Below are 23134 nucleotides of genomic sequence, written 5' to 3' on the forward strand. Positions count from 1 at the left end.
GTTCAGACAACCATATTTGAAGGAAATTTTATTTTATAAACAATAGACGAACTTTGTTTCCAAGTCAGAACGAAAACTAAAACCAAAGATAAATTAAAACACCGAAGAAGGTTTCATGTGAGGAAAATCTCTAAGAATTAAAAGATCAAAACAGAGGAAAAGAAAGAAAAAACGATAGACTCGATGTAACCGACTTTAAGCTTAGGTCCTCCTTAGCCTCTAAAGTTATGCAATGCGTGGCTTCTTACCTTCAGGCACATTCTCTGTGGGTGGATCCTTCCGATTAATCAGAACCAACCAAAACAGTAGCATCAGTTGATTGAGGTGGAGCAGCATCACTCTCTTCAACAATCCAACCACTATCACTCGTAGCTTTTTTTTTCTCAGATGCATGATGGAGCATCATATCAGATGGCTTAGTTGACACTGCTACAGCTCCAGGCATGTCATCACCAGGTGGTTATCACTTCTCTGGACATAAACAAAAAGGCAAGTAGTCAAGAGCAAAGAAGGGATGTTCAGTTCAGGTCTTAGGTATTGGAACTTATTGAGTCTGTACACTCAAGCGATAACATCATGAACAGTCAAAGCCAAGGTAATTGAGGCCTGAATCAGAGTTGCCTGCCATAACCGAAGGTACACCAAACTAAAAAACTTAGTGTTGTTTTTAAACACAAAGGTAAACTAAATAACTCAAATAGCAATTACCTAACTAAGAAAAATAATATTTAGTTTATTCTCAATTTGAAAATATATTTATTATTCAGTTTTGTTACTTTTATTAGAAACATATGTCTACCTAACTAATAATTAAAATTTTCATTGTTATTATGTTTAAGCTTAAGGCTTGGTGATATATATAGATTTACCTGAGCTGAAAGTTGAGATGCAATTTGGGGAACCTTCTGTCTTCCAACATCTTTTTTTTTTTCATAGCAAATCCACCTATCATCCAAAAGGAAAATGATTACTCATATGAAGCCAGCAACCGACTACAAAAAACTTATAAAAACGGAAATCATTATACATCGAATCCACTTAATTCTCTGAAAATGCTTCCTCTAATTCTCTGAAAGTGTTCAGCCCGTGGACTTTGTGTGTTAGAGGCTTGGATGAGTGGCTCCTGTAGTCCTGTTGCAGTGAGAGAGTTGAATGTAAGTGTGAAAATACTAAGCGTTGTAAAGATAGTTACAAAAACAATAACCATAAGACCAACCTTATCATCCAATAGTAACATATAGACGCCCATGTGTTCAAATCAAGAATGTGCTATTTGATTTGGTTGAAGTGTTGCATTTCATCGCAGAGAACAATCTCTTAAACCACAATTGAACTGAAACTTTAGAAAAAAGAATATCTAAAGTTGAATTGAACAATTGAACTTTTCCAATTTCTTGGGTTGTGAAAGACGCGGAGCTAATTAAGATACCTGAGAAGTGAGAGCCGAGAAGGAGCTTATCCACACTTCTTCATGGGGCCAATTCGTTAAAGATTTCCGCAGACCCATCTCTTCCTTGCAATCGCATTAATTCATAATCCCGAGAAGCGAGAAGAGTACAGAACAATAATCCTATGGCATTACGAAGCAAGAGGTTAGCGACACTTATCTTATCCATCTCTAACAACTCTCAGGTCTGCAATTCCGGTGGGATCGCAAGCATCGGGACATCGTTCAGCCGCCGGATCTCCTCAGCTACCTCGTCTGCTGCTGTTGTGGTGGATGATGAATCTAGAGCTTACGTAATTTTATATGCATTATATAATGTAATAAAGAAAACGATTCGGGTTCACTTGCCATTGAGTTTCTTCGAGTGGGGATTGTCGATGGAGAGGCCGGAAGAGACACTGGTTTTGCCGATGAGTTTGGTCGGACTTGAAGAGGAGACCGCCGCTTTGCCTTTTGCTTTCTTCGAGTTGGGATCGCCGATCTTGAGGCCGGGAGAAACACCGCTTTTGCCGATCGTCGATTCTCTGTAGGAACTCATCGCAGTAGAGTAATGAGAAGAGACAACCAAGTTTGATCGAAACAAAACTCGGATTAAGAGTTTTATAAAGAAAAACAGAGCGAGAGAAGAAAAGAGAATCCATAAATGAAATTAAAGGGAGAACCGAAGTGGAGTCTGTATTGATTGATCGTAAATCAGATCGTGAAACGGAATCGAAGAAGAGGAAGAGGAAAGGGTTTCACGAACGATCTACAGAGAAAATGAGGAAGAAGGATTCGTGTCGTTGAGACAAAGGTTACGATGCTTTCCATAGGTGGGCTTGCTGGGCCGTTAAGATTATTTTGACAGATCAGAAGTTATTTGAAGCCCAATATCCTAAATCAGTTATGACGTGGCAAAACGTTATAACATGATTGGCTGTTTTTTTTGTCTGACGTGGACAGCCTATCTGAGGCTTATATCTCACTTTTAGTATCGTATATTGATTGAAAAGGAAAGTGAAACTAGATCAAAGTCGAAACGTGACGTTTTGACAAGTATTGTGGTTGATCACGTAAGCCTGTAGAAAAGAAGGCATCAGATGTGAAGGACCCCGATAGAAAGGAGTTTTTACTTATATTTGGATGTATTAGAGCATGTTTATTGTAGATGTTTTAACGTAATATAAAATACGGTTTTTTAGTTTTATAATAAAATAATTAAGAGATTTTTATAAGAGACGTTTTTTAGTTTTTTTTTTAGTTAAAAGTTAAAAAACTGTATTTTATATTGTGATAAGAGATCTAACTTAAAAGATGTGTAATAGATATGCTTTTAGATTTAATATAATACGGAGTTAAATTGTGTGGGTGGATTGGATAGAGTGGAGGAGATCCTAACAAAGGCGTTACTCTTTTTGAATAGTTTAATTAACATAAAAGCTGATAACTTTTTTATAAGTAAAAATTAAGGGGGTTGGTGAAGCAGACGAGGACGAAGCACAAGAGGCGTGTTAAACGCTCATTCCTCTGTTTAGAATTAGATTAGGCTTCCTTTTTTTGCATAAGGTGTGCTTCAGAATTCTTCTTTACACACACACATATATATATCTATTGATCGAACAGTTGGTTGGACCCTAATTGCAAAATCCCTCTCCCTTTTTTCCTTCATCCATCATCTCCTTGAGGTCTCGAGATCAGTTGCGGAAATGGGATCGTTCGGGATGCTGTCGAGGAGAACATTGGGCACTGATACCCCCGTCATGACTCAGGTGTCAACCTCGTACTCCCGAATTGATTCCTATTTATTTGGTTTTGGTTATTGTGAGAAACAGTGTGTTGGGTTTTGCGGTGCAGATTCGGAAATTAATGGCGGAATTGACAAACCCCATGTCTCTTGCTCAGGTTCCTTTCCCCCTCTCTCTCTCCAACTCTTCTTTTTGTTCGCCTCTAGAAATACTTTGGGTTTCGTGAGTGCTTTTATTTTTGTATGGATGAACTGAACTGTTGTGTTATTATTATTTAATTAGTCTGCTGATTCTCTTTTTATGTAAACCAAAAAAAAAGACATAATGAACATTGTGATTCCAGGGAGTGGTGCATTGGCAGCCTCCTAAAAAGGCCTTGGACAAGGTCAAGGACATTGTCTGGGATCCTATTGTTAGTTCTTATGGTCCCGACGAAGGTATTCCCGAGCTTAGACACGCTCTTCAGATTAAGGTTAAATAATCACATAACACCCTTTCTTGATATTTAAATATAGTCGGCCTCTTTCCCTTGTCTGAGCTTTGTTTTTTTTGTTCTATTAAAGCTGCGTCAAGAAAACAAGCTAACTGAATCAGCAGTGATGGTCACCGCTGGTGCCAATCAGGTGGGTATACCCGCCCGCCCGCTCTTTGTCTCTCTCTCTTCTTTTAGTCTCACACTCTTGTCTTTTGTTTATTATTAAAATGCAGGCGTTTGTGAATCTTGTTCTTGCACTTTGCGATCCTGGTGATTCGGTTGTCATGTTCCAGCCCTACTACTTCAATGCCTACATGGCCTTCCAGATGACTGGTGTTACCAACATCATCGTTGGTCCTGGCCATCCTGATACTCTCTACCCCGACGCAGGTAGAACCTTGTGAATCACATTTTTTTCATCAACTTTTTGAAGTTCTGACTCGTGAGACTTTTTTTTTTTTTTTGCCAGACTGGTTAGAGAAGACGCTCTCTGAGTCTAAACCCACCCCAAAAGTTGTAACTGTAGTGAATCCTGGTAACCCAAGCGGCACCTATGTCCCTGAACCGCTTCTCAAGAGGATTTCAAAGATATGCAAAGATGCAGGGTGTTGGCTGATTGTAGATAACACATACGAGTGAGTTCCTCCTCAACTCATTTGCTATGATTTGAATGTTAATTAGTTTAGTTGATGTAATATAAGGGGATTATGAAAAATGGGCAGGTATTTCATGTATGACGGTTTAAAACATTGCTGCGTTGAAGGAGACAACATAGTTAACGTCTTCTCCTTCTCCAAAACCTATGGCATGATGGGTTGGAGGCTTGGATATGTGAGTAGTGCCTTTTTCTGTTTCCAAATTCTTTATTATGAAACTTCTTTAATCTTGTGAAAACGTTTTGATGGAGTCGCGCAGATAGCTTACTCAGAGAGACTAGATGGGTTTGCGGCAGAGCTCTTGAAAATTCAAGACAACATCCCAATCTGTGCCTCCATAATATCTCAGCGCCTGGCTTTATACGCACTAGAGGAGGGTGCTGGGTGGATAACAGAGCGGGTAAAGGGTCTGGTGAAGAACAGGGAGATTGTTAAAGAGGCCCTTGAGCCGCTGGGGAAGGAGAACGTGAAGGGAGGAGAAGGAGCGATATACTTGTGGGCAAAACTACCGGAGGAACATGGAGATGATTTCAAGGTGGTGAGGTGGCTGGCTCACCGTCATGGAGTGGTGGTGATCCCGGGGAGTGCAAGTGGTGGTTCAGGGTATGTCAGGGTGTCGTTTGGAGGGTTGAAGGAGGAAGAAATGAGAGCTGCTGCGGGGAGGCTGAGGAAAGGATTAGAGGAGCTAGTTCACCTTGGAATGGTGGAGTGAATTGTTTGTTAAGAAAAGATGGTTTACTTTGCGTGTTACTGAAATTATTATAGTTTTTTAAGACTACAACTAATAAAGAGTGTTTCTATATCTGATTCAAAGTCATTTTGTATTGGGAAACTAATTAAATGGTGTGTTCCCTTTGGTGTGTATATACACTCTCTTTACTTATTAAAATGAGTTTTCCATTCAATATACGCGCGTAATTAGCCTCTTCGGTAATCTATAAACAAATCCACAAGTGAAAATGTTGGATTAGCTTTATTTGTTCTAACTCTTTGTGGAAAATTCGAGCTTGAGATGATTCAAATATTGGTTAGACGTTAAACATAAGAAGAGGGTAAGCTGACAATGGACACTTTTATAACCAAACCTTCTTTAGTTTGAAACTTTAATTTTTGAACGAAACAAGAGAATAAAGTTGTAAGGAATCGATTGTTTAACTTTATTGGATTTAAGGTGGGCCGTAAATGGGCCTGGATCTAAATTTGAAATAAACCCGAATAAAGAGAGAGTGGACCATTTACATGACGTCCATCTTCTTCTTCTTCTACATCGTCTTCCACATCGGTTCCAACTTCGCCGACGAGTCTCGTAAATCTGGAGAGCCGAGAGAAGGGGGGAAAATTTATAGGTCCCGAGATTTGCGAGACTCAAAGAGATTGTGTATTGAAATAGAGGAAATGGGAAGTAGTAGTAACTCGTTGGCGGGTCTACAAGATCACTTGAAATTAGCAAGAGAATACGCACTAGAAGGTTCCTACGACACTTCTGTCATCTTCTTCGATGGCGCCCTTGCTCAGATCAACAAGTAACTCTACCTCCTTTCTCTCTTTTATCTACATTTTAATTTGATCAACCCCTTCGGCAATTGCTTCGAGCCCTAGCTAGTTTGATTCTAGGAGGAACTGTATGTAGAGAAAGAGAGATGATGAGATTATTGGTTACTGTTTGTAGGCATTTAAACAGCGTTGATGATCCTATGACGCGGACTAAATGGATGAACGTTAAGAAGGCTATAATGGAAGAGACTGAAGTTGTGAAGCAGTTGGATGCAGAGAGGAGAGCTTTTAAGGAAGCTCCCACTGGTCGTAGTCGTGCTGCTTCTCCGCCCATCAATAGTACCAGATCTTCCTTTGTCTTTCAGCCCTTGGATGAGTATCCTACTTCCTCCTCCTCCTCCGGTGCTCCCATGGATGATCCTGATGTCTGGAGGCCTCCCACCCGTGATGTTTCTACCCGAAGACCCGCCAGGCCTGGTATGCGAAAGTCTCCTCAAGATGGGGCTTGGGCTCGTGCTGGTGCTGGTGCTGCTGGCCCTACTACACGGACTACTCCACCTTCCCGTGGTGGAAGAGGCAGTAAGTCTGCTGCTGCAAGCGCCCGCTCTTCTGCTTCCGGAAAGAAAGGACCTGCCTCCAAATCTACCAAACCTGATTCCACGGTAAGCTTTATGTTTTCCTGCCTTTTAATGTATGTATGGTTTACTGCAAATAGTTGAAGTTAGCTATGGCGTTTCCGTTCTAACTTCTTATGCATTAGTAGAACTAGTGATGTAATCATGTATTCATGTCTAGTGCTGGATTCCATATTTGGAGATTTGATAGATTGGTATTCTATGTTCTTATGTATGGTGGTGATGCTGAGTGAGTAGGTTCCACTTAATTGCTATCAACTAATAAAGCTTGTGGCTTTCACGATGATATAATCAATCAGAATGGAGGGGATGCTGAAGACGGCAAGTCAAAACGGGGATTGTATGAGGGACCTGATGAAGACCTGGCTGCTATGCTTGAAAGGGATGTGTTGGACTCTACTCCTGGTGTCCGTTGGGATGATGTTGCAGGTTTGTCTGAAGCCAAAAGGCTCCTTGAGGAGGCTGTTGTCCTTCCTTTATGGATGCCTGAATATTTTCAGGTACTTTGTTTCTATGTATTTATACTTTAAATACTATCTTTACTAGGCTCTGTACCAAACTAAGAAAGAGAAATGAAAGTGTCTAGTCCGCTGTTATGTACTTTCAGTCTTAATGTTTTTTTTATCTTCCAATTATGGAGGAAGCTTAATTTGATCGATCTTTTTTTGTCTCGCTTCAGGGTATCCGGAGACCGTGGAAAGGAGTACTCATGTTTGGTCCTCCTGGAACAGGTAAAACTCTGTTGGCAAAAGCGGTTGCAACAGAGTGTGGTACCACCTTCTTCAACGTCTCCTCTGCTACATTAGCTTCAAAATGGCGCGGGGAGAGTGAGCGGATGGTAAGATGCCTGTTTGATCTTGCCAGGGCATATGCTCCAAGCACAATTTTTATTGACGAGATCGACTCTCTTTGCAATTCTCGTGGGTAATTCTCTTGTTCACCACACTGAGACTGATTTCAAGACCGGGTTGAGTCCATGTGTAAAATTGATGAATGTGTGTATGGATGTAGGGGTTCTGGAGAGCATGAGTCGTCAAGAAGGGTGAAATCGGAACTCCTAGTCCAAGTAGATGGAGTGAGCAATACAGCGACAAATGAAGATGGAAGTCGCAAAATAGTGATGGTGTTGGCAGCTACCAATTTTCCATGGGACATAGATGAAGCTCTCAGGTACGTATTCTTGTTTGCTCAAATACAATGAGACTGCTGACTGACTCTTGAGCTCGTAATACTCATGCAGGAGGAGGCTGGAAAAACGTATATACATCCCACTTCCAGATTTAGAAAGTCGCAAGGCTCTTATCAATATCAATCTGAGAACAGTTGAGGTTAGTTTTGTGATATGAATACTAATAATTATCTCTGTTTGCTCGATGCAATGTAATGGGTGGGTGTTTCAGGTGGCGAGTGATGTAAACATTGAAGATGTGGCTAGGAGAACGGAAGGATACAGTGGAGACGATCTGACAAACGTGTGCAGGGACGCGTCAATGAACGGGATGAGACGTAAGATAGCAGGGAAAACAAGGGATGAGATAAAGAACATGTCAAAGGACGATATCTCAAACGATCCTGTGGCAATGTGTGATTTCGAAGAGGCCATTAAGAAGGTGCAGCCGAGTGTGTCTTCCTCCGATATCGAGAAACACGAGAAGTGGTTCTCTGAGTTTGGATCTGCTTAAACCCTTGGAACCAACCACTTTTTCTAATTATTAGTCTCTCAAATCCAAAGAATGTGTGTGCTATTTGTGTTGTTGTTTATATTATTGTTATTTATTAATTTGATCATGTTCTGTTGTTTCTAATACGTATATTCCATACAACTCCGAAGAAATTATTGTATTTTTTTTTCATTGTTTTTTGCATGAAGTAAATCTTTCCTTTTAAAATTTCTTTCTTCTAAGTCTCTTTTGGAATGAAGGGTAGTAGTGGAGCTTAATTAAAAATAATTCTTTAGAAACTGGATTCAAAATGCTGAACAGCAGGATATTAAATTCTCTAATCAGTTAAAACTAAAAACATTGAGTTATGAGTGGAAGAGGTCAGAGTCCGACATATATTATCAAATACCTTAGTGGTGTTTTTAACAGTTTTTTCTTTTAATAATAGAACCCAAATTAAACAAGTCAGATGGATATGAAAGATAGGCGTTATTTCAACGTGGAGTATTATCAACCATGTCAGAAAGGCATTTCAACTCCTTGATTGTGTTGTTATTATATATGTTCGATATTGAATTGACTTAACAGAAAAACGCAAAAGTTAAAACGATTCCGAGTGTCGAAGTATCATTATATATTCTGATGTAAGAAACAATTGGAGTGAATATAAGTATAAAATATAATTGCTGTGATCGTGAATTCGTGATGAGATGGAAATAGATGTGATTAGCTGAGGAACACGTACACATGAAATGCAAGTGATGATGTGCATGTCCATGTGTTATATACTTAATTATGTGTGTTGTCTTTCCATATATATATATTCGGTTTGTAAGATATAACATGTTCTTGTGCTGAAAACTAACAACACAACAACAAGTCAACAACACAAATTATCGTACGTACAACTTACGTAGTAATCAAGAAATCGTATTTCCCTACCATAATAACAAATAACTAATTTATCAGAAAAATAATACCAAGCACAGCGTGCGAGAGAAACAAACTTAGACCAAGAAACTGTATAATAACCTATCTATATGACTAAAACTAGAACCTTCAGTTAATCTAATTAACTCTTGGTTTATATTTTCCAGTTAAACTGAAAAAGAAGAAAAAAAACACTGTACAAATTTTCTCACGGTCGTTGAATGTTTAAAGAATTTATGTTTAAATCAAAAAAATTGATTAAAAAACAAAAAGCTTGGATTCAAATCCAACTAAATTCCAAAGTATGTGACAAAAACTAAGTAGTATAAGTAGTTTGATTTACCCCCACAAAAAAAAACTAAGTAGTTTGTTATTACAAACATTTCTAACGATCAGAGAAAATTTTGAATTTTGAATTCTATATTCTATGTTTTAATCAGTTATGTATCAATAAAATAATTTCATATTTTAGCCTAAAGGATAAACTTTCAAAATAATGGTTGATCATTCATTAACTTTATAAGTTGATATTTTTTTCATTTTAATTTGCTGGGTTAGGAATGCTACTATATCTGTAAATTAGGCGGTTTCTCTTAGATATATGCGAGAATAATTAAGTGGCCACAAGAATCAAGTGGCAAATCTCTTTCGTATTTTGTCGTCTCTCTTGCTAGAGACTAGTGAGAGCCAGGTGGGACGTCAAAAAGAGAAAATTAAACGCATCATGTATTCTTTATAGGAACATTATATATACCAACTTTTCATTAGAAAGCGTAAGTGGGATTTGTATAGAATGATCTCGTTTTATGAGGTAAGCATGATGGCTAACAATTTCTCTTTAGATTCATCATTCATGTTTATCTTTACAGAGCAACCAAAATGACGAAATTGCTATTTAGTTGAGGCATGAGAGACGAGTTTGCTGTTTAGTGAGAGGTCATAGCCCTCATGGCATTGGCACATGAGTTGATCTCCTTAATGCCATGTTGTGTTTAAAAGGTAAATTTGACTATTCTTCTGGAATGATATATAATAACAACACTGTTTGGGAGAAATTTAATAATAACATTCTTTTCTATATAGTTTTGACGGCTTTTTTTTTTGAGTTGCGATTACGAACTAGCTTCAGTAAAATTATAGGGTTTAGCTTTAGTCTACATGATCAGAAATTACTAAAAAATAGTTTGTAAGAAGATTATTTACTGATAGCTTTGATATGAAAAACATATGTTATTGATTTTGTAAACTTATTCGACTAGATGACAAAAGAAAAAAAAAACTTATTCGACTGTGATGAACAACATATCCCCTATATATTAATTCTGAAGCATTACAACGTGTTTTCGTAGCCACGTGTCATCACGAAGATGATTCTTAGAATTCTTAGAAAAATAAGTTGGTTTATATAAACATATACTATGATTTTTATTAAACTAACAATCAAATTCATTAATAGTGTACAAAAAAATAATTTTTTTCGTTAACTAAAAGCTACGAAATTGCCTAATATGATTAACACATATATGATAATTAATGATTATGAATAATACATATTTGATAACAATTTTTGTATCCTCTCTCTTTTTTGTATAATTTTATATTATTAAAAGAAATTAAATAATCACATTAAGCATATAATAAAAAAATTAGATTTTTTCTTCTATGTTATATTTTGAATTTAAAAAAACGACTATAAATTACTAAAAATGGTAAAATTTCCACATTAAAATTTTTGTGATCAATAGTTTAATTTTTTTTTGCTCAAGAAAGATACAAATGATCATATTTTGTAGGGTGGGCGTTCGGATTCGTATCGAGTATTTCAATATAAATGTATAGAACCAGTTTGGATATTTCTACACTACGGGTCGGGTATTTTATGTTTGGGTTCAGCTATTTTGGGTCAGATTCGAATATTTAAATTTTGAAGAAAAAATAAACAAATTATTCATTGTTTAAGTTTTTTGTATTTAAAATATACTTTTAACTTAAATGGTTATCAAATTTTTAAAAGATTAAAATATTAATAGGTTTGAAGTTAAAACTTTAAAAATAGAAAGACACTAATTTAGTTGTTGTTTTAAAATTTTAGATGAACTTTTGTTAATGCAATAAACAAGAGCCTGATATGTATTTTAAGTGAGTAACAAATGATTTTTTCCATAATTATACGTATATTATCTAATTTTGAGCAATGTGCATAATAAATATAATTATTTTGAATAAAATGAGAGAATTAAACTAGAAATATAAGGTTAAATATATTTATGTTTGGTTATCTTCGAATATCCGTTCGGATTCGGATATTACCCGTTTAGGTTCGGATATCCAATCTCTCCGAATTCAACAATCGTTCGGGTATTTTGCTACTTCGGTTCGGATTTTTAAATCGGATTCAGATATGGGTATCGGATAAAATGCCAGCCCTAACAAATTGTATGAATATGAAGTGTCATTAATAGATATTATATATATATAGTAATATCATTTGAAATAAATTATATACTATATAAAAATATATATATAAATATGTTAATTTTAAAATTTACAGTAAAAAAGTTATTGAGATCTTAATATGTTAATTTTGAAATTTGTATTGAAAAATCTCACATTAAAAGTTTTGTAGTTAACAGTGTAAATTTTTGTTACAGCAAAATATACAAATGTAAAAAAATCATATGAATAAGAAGTATCACTAATAAATATTTATATTAAAATATACTATATATCTATGTCAATATCACTAAAGTCTAATTTATACCATATAAAGTAAATAAAATGATTGTTTTGATTTATTTATCAAAAACGTGATTGTAAATTACAAACAGTATTGGTTTTGATTTATGTGTTTACTCTTATGTATATACTTTTATGTATACAAAATATTTTTTAAAAATGTAGTTTCTAATATCTTATTTGATTCTGACAATCCCAAAAACACACTTCTTCAAATCGAAGTGATTTTTAATATTGGAAGCAATATATATTACTTCATTTAGATTAAATAATTTAGTTTTAATTTTTATTCCTAAGAAACTTTTAATGAAATATCATGATAAAATTCTAATCACCTCCTTTTGAGTTTGTTCGAAGAATGAGAGATTTGATCATTCGTCTAATATTTATTTCTCTCTAATATTCCTATATAGCTATTATAATTGTAAAAATGAGAGTTTTGTACAATTTATTATAAGTTTTCTGGTTTTTTATTTAATAAATCAAACAGTTATTATTTATACATAGTTTACATATACTAGAATTGTAAAGTATTATATATATTATTATTTGTATACTCTTAAGTAACTAAACCTCAAAAGCCTAAGCTAATAAAATAAGTAATTTGTTTTGTTGCTTTAGAATTAGATGATTTTAGGACCGAACTGGTGAATATATACTAGACACACATTTATATTTCAAGTCTGCACTTATATTTTATAACAACTTTATATATTAGATTTGAACACTAACTTGTTAAAAGAGTTTGTCGGTGATTTTCTTCAAAATTTTGATTATTAGATATGTATCTGGAGTAGAACTAATTTTTACAGATGTCCATCTTTTAAAATTAACGCTTATGTAATTCACTGAATTTATAGAATAAATTAAAAAAGAAACTAAACTCATATCAGTGAAATAGTGACGAGAACAAAAACACAATTTTAGAGGTAGAAAATTCACTTATGAAGAGTAATTAGTAAACAAATCGAGAGCAGAAAACCTAATCCACTTTCGTCATTATACAATTGATGTTGGCTATTTAGTTTTGGTGATTTGTGTCAGCCGGAAAACTTAATTTTATTTTGTACATATAAAGTCTTAAAAGTAATTAAAATTAGCTGATAAATTTAAGAGACCAACATTTGTATTCGTCATTTTACAATCGATAAAGACTGTAGTGTGTGGTTTATTAAAACCATTTAATTAATAAACATTATTATATGAACTCACTCGGTGCATGCGCACGGGTTATCATCTAGTACAAAAATATATTAGTGAACACAAAAGTAATTTTAGTAAAAAAACAAAGTTTGGATCCCTCCTTTCCTTTTTCATTGCATTTTCTTTGATAGTAGTTGTTAGGAAAAGAATCGTAATGGTCGCATAGTTTTCTGTGAGTATCCGACATTTTGAAGACCATTTTCAATGTTTTGATTTTCTTTATGTTTTGGGTTGATCAAGTCATGTCAGATTAATCCTTCTCCGAACTCAAGATGAGCCTTAATCTTTTGTGCCTTATTGTCTTTTTATCGAACTTTTAGATTATTAGACCGGATTTTTAGATTGGGTTTGGAGTGGGTAAACTCACTTCAATATAATAGTTTTTTTTTAGTAAATCTCCACACTTGGCAGATTTTTGTTGTTGTAAGCAATTGTTTTATAATAAAATATTATTGTATTTTTATCATAATAAAATATTTTTTAAGCGATTGTACGTACTTTTATAAATTTGTGGAGCAAATTAATTATTTTAATGTAAACCTGATTATTCAAGCGTGATAACATATAGCTTTGAAATTTAATATTCGGAAAGTACATATTTTTGTAGGACATTCTTAAATTTTTGTTTAGCTAACAATTGTCTTTTTTTTTCGAAAGATACTAGGTTGAGATATGCGCATTGCTTAAAATAAATAATACATATAAAAATTATTTTATGTATTATATGTTTTTACATATTATGAAGTAATAAATATATATTGAATAATTAAAAAGTCAGTAACTATTACATATATAATTAAATTAGTGCAAACATATAAATAAATTTATTAATCCAAACAATATTTTTTTCTATTTGATATGATATATATTTAAATTTAAATGATATTAACATATATATAGTATATTTTAATACTAATATATATTAAATGATGATGTCTATTAATATGTTTTTTGATAATTTGTATATTTTATAACAAAAACTTTTAAATCACTAATAACAAAATTTTCATTGTCGGATTAATAGTTTTAGTAATTTATAATTTTAAAAAATTTAAGTTCTCAATATTTTTTAAAAGCTTTTATCAAAAAAAAATTTGTTCAAGTAAACTTTAAAATTAAAATATTTATGTATTTTTATATGGTATGTAGTTTAATTTAAAATAATATATATATATGATTTTATTAGTAGTTCATACTTAGTAAATGAGACTTTCTACTTATATGATTTTGTAATCATTCGCATTTTGTCATAACAAAAAAAATTAAATCATGGATCACAAATTTGAATGTGAAACTTTTAACAGTTTTAGTAATTTATAGTCGTTTTAAAAAATTCAAATTATAACATATACATAAAAATCAAATTTTTTATTATATGGTTAATGTAGTTGTTTAATTTTTTTAATAGTTTAAAATCAAACAAATATGATCAAATATATACTAATTTTATTAAATCATTATTATCCAAAATCATTAATTGTCATATATATTTTAGCCACATTATATAATTTCGTAGTTTTTATTTAAGAAATTAGCAAAGAACATTAATAATAAATTTATGGTTAGTTTAATAAAAAGTTTATTATATATTTAGATTGACCAACTTATTTTCTCAAATGATTCTAAGAATCATCCTACTGATGATACATGACTACAAAAAAATGTTGTAATGCTTCTCAATTAATATATAAGAGATTGACACTGAGGTTAGGTTTTCAATAGAACTAATGTTTAAAAGAGGAAAAATTGCAACAGGCTAGCCAAATTATAATGTTGTTCTCTCCTATAAAAACTAAAATGAATACACAACAAAAATAGCAAATTAGCATATTCTGTAAAAAGAAAAGAAAAACATCCAGACACACACTTAGTCAAAAAAAAAACATACAGACATATACAAACAAAATCGTTAAATCTAAGTTAGAAACGAAAATTATTTGGACAGAAAAGGAAGAATTTTATAACCAAATAAGAATGAGATTAGAAGGAGCCTTTGTCCTCACATATCAAATACGCTCATTCACTGCACTTCAGTCTTGACTACTATAAATACCCTCCGACTCCTACTCCTCTTCTCCACCAAACATCATATTCATACCAAAAGGGAACACTAGCTAAGAGAATAATATACTCACATTCTAATAAATTTTTATCTATAAACCTTTATACCAATCAAATCATGCACTCAACGTTAAGCGATGTGTTCATATCGCATCCCATTCACATCCCACTCTCAAACTTACCCGACTTCACATCCCTCCGTCACCTCCCAGACTCCTACACATGGACCCCCAAAGACGATCTCCTCTTCTCCGCCTCCTCTTCCGACGAATCTCTACCGTTCATCGACCTCTCCGATCCCCACGTGGCCACTCGTGTTGGCCATGCTTGTACCACGTGGGGGGCATTCCAGATCACAAACCACGGAGTGCCCTCACGGCTTCTCGACGACATTGAGTTCCTCACTGGAAGCCTTTTCCAGCTTCCCGTCAACCGGAAGCTCAAGGCGGCTCGACGGGAGGATGGCATCTCCGGCTACGGGGTTGCTCGTATTGCTTCTTTCTTCAACAAACAAATGTGGTCCGAAGGTTTCACAGTTATTGGTTCCCCACTTGATGATTTCCACAAACTCTGGCCCAGGCAGCACCTCAAATACTGGTATCTACATATATATCTTTATCTTATTTTTTTTGGGACAAGAGAAAAACTATATATCTTTATCTAAGATTCGTTTTCTTGTAACTACAGACCGTAAATAGCATATCAACATATATATCCACTTCTCTTAAAGTAAAAAAATAAGATTATACCGGCTCAACCAAAAATAAGATTAGTGGACGTTAGTGCATTACAGTTGACTATTATATATTTCGTTATTTTCTTATGGATACGAGTAGGAATAATCCGAAAAAGGAAAAATAGGAATCGAAATATCTTGCCATGTTGAAGTTTAGTTAAAAGCACAATGGAAGCTGATAGACCCACCAAAGATTATATGTGTCTCAACGATCAGTGGGATGTCTGTATACTATATAGTAAGCAGTAACAAAACACAATGGCATTTATGGTAGGAAAAAAAAGGCTGATGGACGCATTAATAGACCTGTCTCAGTTTTTGTATGAAGATTTGTATACGTTTTAAGATTTCATCTGATTGTCACATCGATTCAACAGTAAAATTATTCAAGAGTATGAGGAGCATATGCAAAAGTTGGCAGCCAAGCTGATGTGGCTGGCATTAGGCGCACTTGGAGTTGAAGAAAAAGACATTGAATGGGCCGGTCCCATTTCAGACTTTCAAGGAGCACAAGCAGCTATCCAACTAAACCACTATCCAATATGTCCAGAACCGGACCGAGCAATGGGTCTCGCAGCACATACCGACTCAACTCTCTTGACCATACTGTACCAGAACAACACCGCCGGTCTCCAAGTTTTCAGGGATGACGTGGGCTGGATCACCGTGCCACCTGTCCCTGGCTCACTAGTGGTCAACGTCGGTGACTTACTCCACATTTTGACCAACGGAATATTCCCGAGCGTGCTTCATCGAGCTAGGGTTAACCACCTCCGATCTCGCTTCTCCATGGCTTACCTGTGGGGTCCACCTTCTGATCTAATGATCTCTCCGCTTCCCAAACTCGTTGATCCTCTCCATTCTCCTCTTTACCCATCTCTTACTTGGAAGCAGTACCTTGCAACCAAAGCTACTCATTTTAATCAGTCTCTTTCCTTTATTAGAAACTATCTGTCTTCAGACCAAATATCTTGATGTTTACATTTGTACTTTCATTATTGTACAGCTTTTATCTGGGTAATATGATTAATAATTAATATTTTATTTTACCTCATTACACGAGCACTTTACTGGATAAAATACATGAATCAAGGTACATTTCCCATTTCCCCCGCCATTTTTTTTAAATGTGAAAACTTGCTTGATTTTGATGTTTAAGCAATAAATAAGTACTTATCTCTAAAGGAATCAAGTCCTGGGGTCATTAAAAGCTCTCCATAAAGTAATAATGACAAAACAACAATTTGTAACTCACACCATGCATGAACACACTTGTTTTAATCATAACATGCCAGTCAAATTGCTAGTTTTATTTGGAAAATGGCATTATCCGAGTTATTGTCAATAAGTTATAAGTAAAATTACATAATCAATATAGAGAAACCAACATTTGTCAATATTAATACGTGGATCCAATCAAATTGCTTAGGTTTAGTTGGAAATACCCAATAAGATGTATTCTACCAATCCATAATACACTAGCTTAGACCTTAACATGTGTAGCTCCAGAAAAGGACAAGAATCAAAAAAGGATTTATCCTCATCATATATGCATGTATTAAACTTGTTGTGATCAACATATATTCATAACATATGTGTGTGTTCTGTGTATATATATCCTAAGTAATTGTTATATATCATGAGCATCCCAGTCTCACCAAATCCTAACACCCTCAATTTACACCAGCCATGCCTTCAATAAATGAAGATGTGTCTATTGGAAACTTAGGCAGTCTCCAAACACTCCCAGACTCATTCACCTGGAAACTCACCGCTGCTGACTCCATTCTCCCTCCCTCCTCCGCCGCTGTGAAAGAGTCCATTCCGGTCATAAACCTCTCCGATCCTGAAGTCACCACTTTGTTAGGAAATGCATGCAAAACGTGGGGAGCGTTTCAGATAGCCAACCACGGGATTCCTCAAAGTCTCCTCGACGACGTTGAATCTCTCTCCAAAACCTTTTTCGATATGCCGTCAGAGAGGAAACTCGAGGCTGCTTCCTCTAATAAAGGAGTTAGTGGGTACGGAGAACCTCGAATCTCTCTTTTCTTCGAGAAGAAAATGTGGTCTGAAGGGTTGACAATCGCCGATGGCTCCTACCGCAACCAGTTCCTTACTATTTGGCCCCGTGATTACACCAAATACTGGTAAAGTCCACTACACTTACACACACATGTATTGGATAGTTTACAAAAGTGTTTCAAATGAAATGAAACTTATATTACTGATTATGAGCTTTTCACATGCAAGTTAATTAACTTTATAAATAATGATTAGATCTTGGCTTTCTAACACTCAACGGTGATTCTTGAGTCTTTTTTGGGTGTTTTTCATGCGCAGCGGAATAATCGAAGAGTACAAGGGTGAAATGGAAAACTTAGCGAGCAGACTTCTATCATGCATATTAGGCTCACTTGGTGTCACCGTAGACGACATCGAATGGGCTCAGAAGACCGAGAAATCTGGATCAAAAATGGGCCAAAGCGTCATACGACTAAACCATTACCCGGTTTGTCCTGAGCCAGAAAGAGCCATGGGTCTAGCCGCTCATACCGACTCATGTCTCCTAACCATTTTGCACCAGAGCAACATGGGAGGGCTACAAGTGTTCAAAGAAGAGTCCGGTTGGGTTACGGTAGAGCCCATTCCTGGTGTTCTTGTGGTCAACATCGGCGACCTCTTTCACATTCTATCGAATGGGAAGTTTCCTAGCGTGGTTCACCGAGCAAGGGTTAACCGAACCAAGTCAAGAATATCGATAGCGTATCTGTGGGGTGGTCCAGCCGGTGAAGTGGAGATAAGTCCAATATCAAAGATAGTTGGTCCGGTTGGACCGTGTCTATACCGGCCAGTTACTTGGAGTGAATATCTCCGAATCAAATTTGAGGTTTTCGACAAGGCATTGGACGCAATTAGAGTGGTTAATGCCACCAATTGAATCTCCTCTGTTCGAATGTTTTAAACTAAAACTAAAGTTGCGAATCAAATTTGCATTTAGTATAATACATTATTATCATTTTTCTCAACACACTGATAATAAACTTGCACACGTTAGAGTGTGGATACATTTATTACGGTGGCAAAGAATGATCACCGAGCAGAGGGGTTGACTTGACTCCGCAGTATAACTGGAGAAGATCTTCGCTGGATTTCTTCATGGAGTTGACGTAAGACTCGTAGAAGCGGAGGAGACCGTCGTGCTCGAAAGGGTAGTAACGAAGGGGATGTTGGTCATCGACGAGCTCCTCCGGCGTACGGATGGTCCCTTTGTGGAAGGAGAAAAAACCTAAAGAGTATCTAACTTCATCTGCGCTCATCACCACCCTGTGGTAACACGGCTTTATCCTATCGTTACTCCACGCCTTCACCAACCACCATAACAACAAGATTCAGTTATAACTTAAATCATTTGCTTAAGTTTTATATTTTTAACTAGACTTTACCGTGAGACCCATGCCGGAGAGAACGACGAATCTTGTCGGCGACGGGTTAAACCCGACCCACTGATCGGTCATGGTTTTGAGCTGGAGACCTAGGACGTGGTTCTGGTGGAGGATACTCATGAAGCTCTTATCAGTATGCGATACGAAACCCGTGTTTGCTTCACCGTTTCTCTGTCTCCTGTAACTCAGCATCCTCAACAGGTACCGAGTTGACTCGGAATGGCTCGCCGAGTGCTTCTTCTCGTCCATTCCATAGCTCTCGTACAGCATCCTCATCACTGTCTGGTCTAGCTCCGCTACTGCCGCTGCGTACCTATGTGTGGTCTGGCTGCAAAATCAAACATTTAGACAACAGAAATGGAATGATAAAGAGTTATGATTTTTTTTACCTTAAGGGATCGTTTCCTTGCGGCCAAAGTAATTTAGAGAAGTCTTTGCAAGCTTGGGGATCTGTTGCATAATCGATCCCCAAACTCTCGTGGATCCTGTAATCGTCGACGACCATAGACATGTAGCCATGGGAGGCCTTGTGGTTCTCGTTTTTGATCTTGACCTCGTACGGCAGCTCATACATATCCTTCATGCCGGAGAGCAAGTCCTCCCTGAGGTCTGGTGAGACGCCGTTGAACTCTGCCACAAACCAACCCTGCTCCTCCATGGCTCTTCGCACGCTGTCTCTGATCGTGATCCAGTGAGTCGTGCCTGGCACTAGTTTTTCGCGGGAGAAGTCTAGTATTGGTAAGCACTGCTCTTCATGTGAGCCCATTCGAGCGTCTTGGGGGATGATGAGTCTAAAGATTAGTGTATAGATTAGATTCAGAATACCAACGTTCTATTTATACATATATGTTTACAAATTGAATTATAGATTCACAGTAGACTGGGATGAGATCCTTCGTCGAAAAGGGACAATCGTTAAGAGAGATCCGGTTTTGGCTCTTTTATGCGTCATCAGTATATGATGTTGCTTTCTTTAATTTACTGATTTGCCAACAATCCCAAGTCGCTAAATAAACTCATTATTATTTTATAAACGTTGGTTTAGTGGTTACATATCTTTGTCCAAGTCGAAACAAATACACTCTTTGAAGCATTTGGTTCAATCTCGGTCACAAAAGACAAGCTTTCCGGATTTACGACACAGCCCTTGTTCCCCAACAGAGTTAACAACCTTACCATAACTATACATCAACGGCATCTTCCCCATAACTCTATGAAACTCCCTAATGCACTTGCCTCTTCTCTTCCTGTGTTCCACTCTTCTACTGCTCAACCCAGCTTCTCTCACCCCATTCTCCACTTGCTCTTGTTCTTCTTCGTTATTACGCGCATCTCCCCAATCCCTAACTCTCTCTGCTCCCACCATGATTGGACCTGCTCTCAACTTGTCCGCAGCTACAAAATTCATCAGTATATCCTCGCAGTTACGCATCGTGTCCACAACCCCCCTCATCTCCTCCATCTCCACACCTCCATTGCAGCTATACTCGAAAAGATAATCTTGTTTCATCATCATGAACTTGGTGAGGACGATGGAGTACTTATCCGGGTGAACAGTGTAGATCCAGTCTTTCCCCAGCAAGTCAAACCCGTGCGATCTCACAAACATTCCTAATAAACGATCAGGGTTCGACTTCCACACGGAAAACGCGAACTCCAGCGACTTCTTGTCCACCTCCACGTCATCATCGCATATCAAAACAGCACGAGTGTCTACGGAAGGGCGAGGGAGGAACCTCGCGTTGAGGCTGCTCGATGGTTGCTGGATCAGAGAGATGGAAGCTGTGCCAAGCGAGTAACGAGTGAGGTTGTGGTATAAGTGGTCAAGTAGCTGAGCAGGTGTGGTAGGGTTACCCCAGAGGACTAAGATTGAGGAGACGATTGAGGATCCTGAATACGCGGCCACGATGGATTGGAGAAGAGGAATACGGGACTCAGAGTAACCGTTTATTAGGACGGTGATCTGATCCGATCTGAGTTTCTGAAAATCTCTAAGTTTCATTGCATCACACGGATCCGGATCAGCTGAGAGAGTGCGCGAAAACACGAGTGGCGTAACAGAGAGCGCAAGGAAGAGAAGAAACCAGATGGAGAAGAAGGCATTGCTAGTTCCGATTTGATCCATGAAACAGATCACAACGAACAATCGAATCTCGGGAGAAGCAGAAGTCCTCCCGGCGAAGTGCGAACTAAATTAAATGGGCTTTTAGTTTACAATGCCGTAAATGATGTAATTAGGCCTAGATAAAGATAATTAAGCTCAAAAGAATATTAAAACCAAGCAAAGCCCAAACTTTTTGAAAGGAGGAAGAATGAAATTTTGAAAAGAGATTCGTACGTGTAAGAGGTGCATGAATATCATATTTTTTTTACCAAGCTTAACAGGATGTGACCCTAGGTTTCTTATCTTCCCTGATACCTGCTGACGAGCCAGTGATTCTGTAAAACGTCTGCAAAATGGGTAAATAAGCCCAACTAGAAGTCAAATGTTTTGAAAGAAAGGGTATGGTAGGTGGGTGCGAGAGAGTAATGTAGGAGAGGAGAATATAAAACATTTAACTAACAAAAACGGGTGAGTTTGTTAGGTTAGGCTACTATTTACTATCTAAGCTACACACTCCGTGTGTCAAACCGCCAGCGCACTTATACCCGACAAGACATGTGTGGTTAAATGACAAACCATAAAACAAGTTGGTCGTTTATTTTAAGCCAAAGTCATAGGTACTACACACTGATAACTGTTAAAATTAGTTTTCCAGCTTCCAGGAAACTAACATTGTATTAAGAAAACACGAGTTGACAGAATCCTCTGCCTCGGATCCTATTGCAGATAGAAACAAAAAATAAATAAATGTAGATATAGTTAACTTTTAGCCAAAAAGAGATAGGGAGGGAGATCTAGTTCAATTATTTGTTATAGATTGGTTAAAAGAAAACCAGATAAAATGGTGAAACTGGAGGAGGGGATGCATGAAAGTGAGTTAAAATGGTGGGGAAGGGTTTGTACCTCGGGTAGCTTTAGATACTGCAGTAAGTATGGCCCACATGAGCTGCTCAAAAGTGTGAAAGTTCATCAGAACTGTATGAGAGCAAAAAGCAAACAAAGAAAGAAAACTAGTGGATTTGGGGTTTAGGGACCCATGCACGTGATTTTGGTCTTTCCTACCTTTTTCAACATTTGTGCATCTTATATTGTATTCTGAAAACTATTTAAATTCACTAACTTGCCCGTGATCGGTCTTATAAGCATGATCTCACAAATCGAAAAAGAATGCATCAATGTCATTTTGATGTATGGCCATTTTCACTTTCTTCTTCCGTCATTTTTATTTGCGATTTTCTAACCTTTTGCATGTGGAGAAGCAAATTAGAGGATATTTAGTAATGATGTCTATTTTCTACTAGAACATTATCATTCTTTATTTTTTTCATATGTAGCTATGATCTAAATATTAATTTTTCAAAAAGTTTATGGCATTGGACCCAAATACAAGGATAGAGAGGCTTGCGCGAAGGAGTCTGCAGACCCATTAATAACCCGAGAAATGAAAATAAACCGACAAAACACGAAGGGCGATGTCGGAGGAGAAGCCAGAGAGTCGACGTCCGAGAGAACTCCAAAGAAGTCCGAAAGTTTTCTTCCGGTGGTGATTGCTCTAACAAGCGCTTGAGAGTCTGTTCTAAAACAGATTTTGGTGAGATCGAGAAAGGAGGCATGGATCTAAATATTAATTTAAAAGAAGCATATATTTTATTTTTCAACATAAAAATATATATTAATATGAAAGTGTATTCAAGAAGTATATCAGAAGAGACATACTGTTAAAAAGAACCTATGTGCCTTCAGTTAAGTAATTTATCTATGCATTTTGGTTACACGAATTTCTAGTTACAACCAGATAGTTTGCTGCCATTTAATTTGCATATACGTAT

The 23134-nt window shown here is 36.5% G+C and overlaps 6 protein-coding genes and 1 long non-coding RNA gene across 7 annotated transcripts; 4 read left to right on the forward strand and 3 right to left on the reverse strand.

The window, feature by feature from the left end:
* Window positions 1-13: 13 nt before the first annotated feature.
* Window positions 14-2393, reverse strand: LOC125586145. The gene is made up of 4 exons (XR_007322755.1): window positions 1217-2393; window positions 1028-1131; window positions 870-945; window positions 14-471 (listed from the first exon to the last, which is right to left on the reverse strand). It is a non-coding gene; the product is annotated as an uncharacterized LOC125586145 (long non-coding RNA).
* Window positions 2394-3026: 633 nt separating this feature from the next.
* Window positions 3027-5207, forward strand: LOC125586149 (aromatic aminotransferase ISS1-like). The gene is made up of 9 exons (XM_048755967.1): window positions 3027-3064; window positions 3125-3195; window positions 3281-3328; window positions 3515-3643; window positions 3735-3794; window positions 3880-4036; window positions 4116-4281; window positions 4369-4477; window positions 4562-5207. The coding sequence occupies exons 2-9, from the start codon at window positions 3133-3135 to the stop codon at window positions 5012-5014; spliced, it is 1185 nt and encodes a 394-aa protein (XP_048611924.1). The 5' UTR covers window positions 3027-3064; window positions 3125-3132; the 3' UTR covers window positions 5015-5207.
* Window positions 5208-5541: 334 nt separating this feature from the next.
* Window positions 5542-8284, forward strand: LOC125586152 (katanin p60 ATPase-containing subunit A1-like). Its single transcript, XM_048755972.1, has 7 exons — window positions 5542-5825; window positions 5972-6458; window positions 6731-6931; window positions 7111-7355; window positions 7443-7601; window positions 7672-7759; window positions 7832-8284. Exons 1-7 carry the CDS (start codon window positions 5542-5544, stop codon window positions 8111-8113), a joined length of 1746 nt encoding a protein of 581 aa, XP_048611929.1. The 3' UTR covers window positions 8114-8284.
* A 6219-nt stretch (window positions 8285-14503) lies between these two features.
* LOC106436778 (gibberellin 3-beta-dioxygenase 2) lies at window positions 14504-16812 on the forward strand. Its single transcript, XM_013877723.3, has 2 exons — window positions 14504-15619; window positions 16136-16812. Exons 1-2 carry the CDS (start codon window positions 15141-15143, stop codon window positions 16731-16733), a joined length of 1077 nt encoding a protein of 358 aa, XP_013733177.2. The 5' UTR covers window positions 14504-15140; the 3' UTR covers window positions 16734-16812.
* Window positions 16813-17362: 550 nt separating this feature from the next.
* Window positions 17363-18829, forward strand: LOC125586159 (gibberellin 3-beta-dioxygenase 4-like). The gene is made up of 2 exons (XM_048755982.1): window positions 17363-17905; window positions 18099-18829. Exons 1-2 carry the CDS (start codon window positions 17448-17450, stop codon window positions 18694-18696), a joined length of 1056 nt encoding a protein of 351 aa, XP_048611939.1. The 5' UTR covers window positions 17363-17447; the 3' UTR covers window positions 18697-18829.
* LOC125586165 (probable 2-oxoglutarate-dependent dioxygenase AOP1) lies at window positions 18734-19967 on the reverse strand. Its single transcript, XM_048755990.1, has 3 exons — window positions 19591-19967; window positions 19202-19529; window positions 18734-19120 (listed from the first exon to the last, which is right to left on the reverse strand). Exons 1-3 carry the CDS (start codon window positions 19965-19967, stop codon window positions 18830-18832), a joined length of 996 nt encoding a protein of 331 aa, XP_048611947.1. The 3' UTR covers window positions 18734-18829.
* A 237-nt stretch (window positions 19968-20204) lies between these two features.
* On the reverse strand, window positions 20205-21375 carry LOC125586168 (glycosyltransferase family protein 64 C3-like). Its single transcript, XM_048755993.1, has one exon. It carries the CDS (start codon window positions 21324-21326, stop codon window positions 20301-20303), a length of 1026 nt encoding a protein of 341 aa, XP_048611950.1. The 5' UTR covers window positions 21327-21375; the 3' UTR covers window positions 20205-20300.
* Window positions 21376-23134: the final 1759 nt, after the last annotated feature.

This window comes from Brassica napus, chromosome A2 (genome assembly GCF_020379485.1).
Source record: "Brassica napus cultivar Da-Ae chromosome A2, Da-Ae, whole genome shotgun sequence".
Taxonomy (NCBI): Eukaryota; Viridiplantae; Streptophyta; class Magnoliopsida; order Brassicales; family Brassicaceae; genus Brassica; species Brassica napus.

Bases quoted from the DNA above. Each gene is read 5' to 3' on its own strand.
- LOC125586168 (XM_048755993.1), bottom strand. From the start codon at position 21,326: ATGGATCAAATCGGAACTAGCAATGCCTTCTTCTCCATCTGGTTTCTT.
- LOC125586152 (XM_048755972.1), top strand. From the start codon at position 5,542: ATGACGTCCATCTTCTTCTTCTTCTACATCGTCTTCCACATCGGTTCC. The intron at 5,826-5,971 runs GTAACTCTACCT...TACTGTTTGTAG, and splicing joins GCCCTTGCTCAGATCAACAA to GCATTTAAACAGCGTTGATG. The intron at 7,602-7,671 runs GTACGTATTCTT...ATACTCATGCAG, and splicing joins GACATAGATGAAGCTCTCAG to GAGGAGGCTGGAAAAACGTA.
- LOC125586165 (XM_048755990.1), bottom strand. From the start codon at position 19,967: ATGGGCTCACATGAAGAGCAGTGCTTACCAATACTAGACTTCTCCCGC. The intron at 19,530-19,590 runs GTAAAAAAAATC...TTGATTTTGCAG, and splicing joins CAAGGAAACGATCCCTTAAG to CCAGACCACACATAGGTACG. The intron at 19,121-19,201 runs GTAAAGTCTAGT...TGGTTGGTGAAG, and splicing joins TCTCCGGCATGGGTCTCACG to GCGTGGAGTAACGATAGGAT.
- LOC106436778 (XM_013877723.3), top strand. From the start codon at position 15,141: ATGCACTCAACGTTAAGCGATGTGTTCATATCGCATCCCATTCACATC. The intron at 15,620-16,135 runs GTATCTACATAT...TCGATTCAACAG, and splicing joins AGGCAGCACCTCAAATACTG to TAAAATTATTCAAGAGTATG.
- LOC125586149 (XM_048755967.1), top strand. From the start codon at position 3,133: ATGGGATCGTTCGGGATGCTGTCGAGGAGAACATTGGGCACTGATACC. The intron at 4,282-4,368 runs GTGAGTTCCTCC...AAAAATGGGCAG, and splicing joins ATTGTAGATAACACATACGA to GTATTTCATGTATGACGGTT. The intron at 4,478-4,561 runs GTGAGTAGTGCC...GGAGTCGCGCAG, and splicing joins TGGGTTGGAGGCTTGGATAT to ATAGCTTACTCAGAGAGACT.
- LOC125586159 (XM_048755982.1), top strand. From the start codon at position 17,448: ATGCCTTCAATAAATGAAGATGTGTCTATTGGAAACTTAGGCAGTCTC. The intron at 17,906-18,098 runs GTAAAGTCCACT...TTTCATGCGCAG, and splicing joins CGTGATTACACCAAATACTG to CGGAATAATCGAAGAGTACA.